Source organism: Teleopsis dalmanni, chromosome 1 (genome assembly GCF_002237135.1).
Source record: "Teleopsis dalmanni isolate 2A chromosome 1, ASM223713v2, whole genome shotgun sequence".
NCBI lineage: Eukaryota > Metazoa > Arthropoda > Insecta > Diptera > Diopsidae > Teleopsis > Teleopsis dalmanni.
Window position 1 is genome coordinate 98,495,657 of NC_051846.1, and position 6,349 is coordinate 98,502,005.

Genomic DNA, 6,349 nt, shown 5'->3' on the forward strand with positions numbered 1-6,349 from the left:
TCTCATACGAGTTTCCATTCAGGTCCAATGAATACAACAACAGATCAACAACAACATCAGTCACCAAATTGGCAGAACACCAGTATTCCCATGCATGATGATGACATCAATCAGCTGAAAGCGGCTTTAAAGACATTTCAACAACAAGAAGAACTTCCTGCAAATGAAAGAGCACATCATCAACATCATTTTGTTATCGAGTACTTAGCACTTGGACTAAGTATATTAATACTATGCATTATCATAGTTCGATATACGCATAAACGAAGAAAGCGGAACAACAATCCAGTACCTCAACCCCGAACTCGACAACAACAAGCAAAATTCGAAGTAGACGTAGAAGCACAGATTTGACCGAAGTCAACAGGAGGGAGAATGTTAAGTTTCATATTAAATCTATTATCATTGTATCAATTATTATAATTGTTTTCTTATTATTGTATTATTATTGTCAATTATTATAATTGTATTCTTATTAGTGCATTAATTATATGTGTACATAAGTACCTAAATTAGTTCTTATGTTGTTTTTGTTGTTGGTGTTTATTTGTGTTATCAAACATTTTTAGCAATGTTGCTGGCTCTCACAACTAAATATTCGCACGCTAGCAGCGTGCCAGACGTAACATGATCATCTTCACACGCCACTGTGCAAGGTTGATAAGCATTATGTTCATTTTCTTTTATCGTGTGTTCGTTGTGAGTTGCAGCAATAGGCAAGCCGCTGCGACAATTCTGTTGTTCCCACAGGTGCAATATGAGTTGGCGCATGGCTTCAGTGATAACACATTTAAGTCACCAAATTTGTAAAGCAGGTTGATATATGGCAAAATACATATATCAGCTTGCTGGTTGCATTAAATAGTATAAGCATAGGTAATGCACATATTTCCCACGAATGCCCTTGGCCTTGAATGTTCAAAGTCCATCGGATAACAAATCGTGGGAACTGGGTGCATTTCCTCATTTACCATAAGCTTAGTGTTAAGAATTTTGTATAAAAGCACAACATTTTTAATAAACATTTGATTCAATTTAACAACCTGAATACAACCAAGTGTTTTCTTTTGGTTTAAGTGCCTAAAAGAACCTTGAGCAAAGTCGGTTTATGTGCCGAATTTGAAAATCAATAATAAAAATAAAATAAACAAATAAATATCTATATATATATTTTAATATATATCTAGATATCTAAAAATTACGTAACTGGTTCATGTGCCGGATTACGTAAGTGAATTACTAAGCTGGTTAAAGTACCGGATTAGTGAATCCGTATCAGACTAGATACGGAGGATAACATATCGTGAAAAGCTAAGCTGGTTCAAGTGCCGGATTAGCTTCAGTCCGTATCAAACTAGGTACGGATCATAACAATAGCAATATTTTCTAAACTCAACAATCACGATTACAACAAGTTACAACAAATTTTATTGAACTCATTTTCAAATATAAAAACCATATTGTTCGTTAAGTGCAGCTATCTTGCTTTAGACATAGAAGAAGAAGATGAATTGAAAAAACAAATATCTCTATTTCACAAATACGAAGTTGGACATTCAGGTATTGTACCGACATATAATGGTATGAAACATAAAATCCATCATCCACAATTAAAAATAAAAATACATGAAATAATTAACAATTGCGATATATGCAATGGTGGGAAATATGACCGTAACCCAATAAAGCCTAAATTTCGAATAACAGAAACGCCAAATACGATATATGAAAACGTTCATTCATAATGTTCATAGACAAGTTTTCAAAACATGTTGTATTTTTTTATTTACCAGATAGGAATAGTCAAACGTTAATTCAAAAGATAAACGAATTTTTAGCCATTAAGAGGCACATGAAAAAGTTTATCTTTGACAATGAGTTTAATTCAAGAAATGTTCAAAACTTTTTAAATGCAGAAGGTATACAGCACCATGTTACTACACCAAATAACCATACAGGGAATTCCGATGTTGAAAGATTAAATAATACTATTACTGAAAGGATTAGGACACTAAACCTAGAAGGAAAACTTCCCATAATTACCCAAATGTGTAACGCAGTTAGATTCTACAATAATTCTTACCATAGCACTATAAAAACTTCACCATTACAAGTCTAAAATAGCGAGGTCGAACACAGAATCATTAAGGGAAGAATACAACAAATGAAAAAATGGACTATTTTTAAAAAAAACCAGAATCGAGAAACCTATGTAGAAAAAAGAGAACAAGGATTTATTAAAAACTATAAAAATGTTAGACACAAAGAAGAACCTAAGTTTGTTAAAAAACCTTTAGAAAATGTTCACTTAACAAATATTAAACGACCGTTTAAATTTTCAGGTAATTCTAACAATGTTAATACTTCTATTGACAATTGTGTTCACCAACGGAGCAATATGGGTAAACGAATTTGAAACCGATACAGGATATACTACTGTAACAATAAAAAAGCAACTCTGAGTAATATTGAGCTAAATGCAGCCCTGCGAGGCAGCATGAAAGGTGAATGACTGTTGATACGAAGCAGAGGAGACAGAAAGGACGGAAATGACACACAAATGTGAAACACGCTCGTTGCGGGTAAAAATAATATAAATAAATGAATAATGAAGTAATTGTGACGAATAGAATAGAATTCTTTGTCAATAAAATATTTTCGGTATTTACATAACCGATTACATGTTTTCACATTGCTTTCCGTTAAAATAACATTCATTTATGTATGACGCCGGGAAAAACGCGGGAAAAGACAAAGTGAGTAAATTAAAGATGAGTCGCAGAAATAATAAATTGCCATGTGAGACTCCAGTGTCGTCAAGATGTCAAGAGCAGACATCAATGCAAGAGGTGTTAAAAGCCATACAAGCTCTACAACAAACGGTGAATGAAGTTCGAGCTGAAACAGTTTCGAATTGGGAAGGCATAAGTAATTTGCGTGGACAACTTGCCAACGATAAGTAGGTAACGCACGAAAAGAAAGATGAAATAGGTAAGATAGATCAAGATGAAGGCGAACGGTGCACTGCTAAAGTCGTATGTTCAGGAGGCGAAGGCATCCGACTTTATGATTTGCCAAAATTCAACGGTAACGCCGAACAGTGGCCACTTTTTCGTGCTAGTTTTGAGGACACCACCAAAACGTTTAAGTATACCAACAGACATAATTTAATGCGCCTACAGAAATGCCTAATGGATGAAGCCAAGGATGTCGTTCAGTCACTGTTAATATACCTATCAAATGTGCCTGCAGTTATGGGAGAACTTGAATTTCGTTTTGGCCGCCCAGATTTACTAATACGGTCCCAGTTGGACAACATTCAACAGTTCGAGAGAGTGACGGAGAGGAACGTTGATAGTTTAATTGCCTTATCCTCTCTTGTCCGAAATGTTGTAGCCTTTTTGTCATCAGCCAAGTGTGAGCAACACTTGAACAACCCAATATTATTAGAACAACTAGTGTATAAGCTGCCGCCTAATAAACAATTCGAGTGGGCGCGTCACGCTGTAATTCTGAAGGAATGTCCCACAATAAAACAATTTAATGTTTGGTTGAGTGAGATGGCGCAAATAATTTGCCTTTTGCCACAGCCATTGTGTCAATCAAAAACCGAAAAGCCTAAAATTACAATGCCAGCTACTCAAAATTATACGCGCCGAGTTATGTATGCACAAAACCATGAGATGGAACAAGAAAATCACCTAGAAGTTAAGTGTTTTGAATGTGCAGGCCAACATCTAATAGTTACATGTGAAGCGTTTTTGAGTAAAAATGTTCAGCAGCGTTGGGTAAAGGTGAAGCAGCTTCGTTTGTGTTTTTCATGTTTGAGGAAAGTACACAATGTCATACAGTGCCGAATGAAAAGATTCTGCGGTATAAACGGTTGCCGTAAAAATCATAATAGATTGCTTTATGAGTCCCAACAAGTGCCGCCTACGTCTGGATCAGTTCAACAGGTTTTGAGTTGTGCCAAGCCATGAAGATTTTCGCACTTGTGGATGAAGGGTCGTCAATCACTATATTAAATGCCAAAATTGCAAGTCAGTTAGGCCTTAAAGGCAAGAAACAACACTTAACGATGCAGTGGTATGATGAAGAGAAGGTGATTCAAAACTCAAGAGTGGTTAATGTCAACATAAAGGGTGAAGCAGGCGAACAGTATGAGATTAAAGACGTTTACGTAATTGTCAATATAAGACTGCCAACACAATCGTTCAAAAAATCAAATTATGGGCACCTTGATTGTTTGCCGATTGAAGACTATGACGATGTTCGCCCTTTAATGCTGCTGGGCCTAAATTGTGCCAACATAAATGCATCTTCTGCATCAGTGACCGCCGGTGCATCTAATCCAGTGGCTAATCGAACTAAACTTGGATGGGTGGCGTATGGTCCAACCGGTTCAAGCATCACCGTCCATTCGCCAACGTTATTTGCCCGAGCAGATCATTTAAATGTCTTGATCGTATTGTTGGCGAATATTTCAATTGTGAAAATTTTGGAATTAAAAATCCAACACCGCCGCTGGAATCAGCCGATGGTTTGAGAGCCGTAAAATATTGTCTGATACAACACTCCGTATCAATGATCGTCATTAGGTTGGCCTTTTATGGAGAAAAAATGCATCAATATTGCCTGATAGCTACGCCATGGCTGTCAAACGTTTGCAGGGAATCGAAGCTAAAATGAGAAATAATATCAAATTCGCAAAACGATATAAGACCGAAATTAACAAATACATCGCCAAAGGTTACGCCAGGAAACTCACACAAGATGAAATGGAAGATATCACAAAGCCGTTGTGGTATTTGCCGCATTTTTCTGTGCAGAACTCGCATAAGCCCGACAAACTGAGAATTGTTTTCGATGCCGCCGCCACTGTTGATAAACAATCTCTCAACTCAGCATTGTTAAAGGGACCAGAAAAGGCTAAACCAATAATAGGAATACTTTTTAAACTACATCAGGGTCGTATTGCTGTTGCTGCAGACATAAAAGAGATGTTTTCTCAGGTTAAAATACGATCAGCCGACCAGAATACCCAAAGATTTTTATGGAGAAACGGTTGCGAAATGTCACCGATCGAACAATACATATGTCATTACGTCTATGATCTTCGGAGCAGTATGTTCGCCCTGTTGCGCTGAATTTGTTAAGAACCATAATGCCGAAAGTTATCGCAGCCAATATCCGGAAGCCATCAATGAGAACTTTTACGTAGACGATTACGTTGCCAGTTTCGATACAGAAGAGCACGCTCTACTAATTTGTCAGCAAGTGGTTCAATTTAATGCAAACGCCGGCTTTGAACTTCGTAATTTTTCATCAAATTCATTAAATCTACAGATTGTCATGAATGTAGGTGAAAGTGCAGAGGCCATCTGTTTGAATCGGCAGAGCCAAACTGAGAAAATCTTGGGAATGTATTGGAACGTAACAAATGATTCGTTTCAATTCTTAACAAAATTTCATCGCATAGCTAAAGAAGTTATCGAGGGTAAAAGGGTTCCAACAAAGCGAGAAATTTTAGGAATTGTGATCTTAGCGAATTTTTTAATTATTGCCAAAGTATTATTGCAAGAAACCTGGAAAACCAAATTAAATTGGGACGACTTGTTACCACCTACGTTATCTCAAAAAATGGTTTCGGTGATGGGACGAATTTGCCAGAATAGGCAATTTCTTTCTACCAAGATGCAACTCGCCGCATCTCAACATTGCTAAAGAGGTCCAAATCCATATATTTATGGATGCTAGTCAAGTTGCATTTACTGCAGCAGTGTATCTGCGAATTAAACATCAATATGCAGTCGATGTAGTTTTTGTCTGTGGTAAGACTCGTACAGCGCCTAAGAAACTCCTATCCATGCCAAGGTTGGAACTGCAGGCTGCAGTCTTGGCTACTCGATTATCAAAGCTGGTGGTGGACAGACATGACATAAACATAAGCCGTATAGTATTTTGGACTGATTCCAAAACCGTTCTTTGTTGGGTAAATTCAATAAATCGCCGATTCAAACCATTTGTTGGGCATCGTATAGCTGAAATATTAACCTCAACGAAAGAAAACCAATGGAGATGGGTGCCAACTGAGATGAACCCTTCTGACGCTGCAACAAGGGCCAACCTTTTTAAGTCAAGAACAAAATAGCTGGCCAAATGCTACATTTTCGTTTTATACTGACACGCCAGAAGAAGAGATTACGACACCGATATTACTCAATATCAGGCCAGTGAAACATTGATAGAATTTAACCGTTTCAGTTCTTTTTTTAGACTTAAACGTTCTGTTGCCTGGTCCCTAAGAGCTGTTCAAATATTCCGTAGAAAACGAGATCCACTATTTATA

At 37.0% G+C, this 6,349-nt stretch overlaps 1 protein-coding gene across 1 annotated transcript; it reads left to right on the forward strand.

The window, feature by feature from the left end:
- Positions 1–2,771: 2,771 nt before the first annotated feature.
- On the forward strand, positions 2,772–3,980 carry LOC119690221. Its single transcript, XM_038105240.1, has 2 exons — positions 2,772–2,928; positions 2,992–3,980. The coding sequence occupies exons 1-2, from the start codon at positions 2,772–2,774 to the stop codon at positions 3,978–3,980; spliced, it is 1,146 nt and encodes a 381-aa protein (XP_037961168.1).
- The last annotated feature ends 2,369 nt before the right edge of the window (positions 3,981–6,349 follow it).

Excerpts from the sequence above, each read along its gene's own strand:
- LOC119690221 (XM_038105240.1), top strand. The coding sequence starts at position 2,772 with ATGAGTCGCAGAAATAATAAATTGCCATGTGAGACTCCAGTGTCGTCA. Across the intron at positions 2,929-2,991 it reads TTCGAATTGGGAAGGCATAA|GTAAGATAGATCAAGATGAA; the intron begins GTAATTTGCGTG and ends AAGATGAAATAG.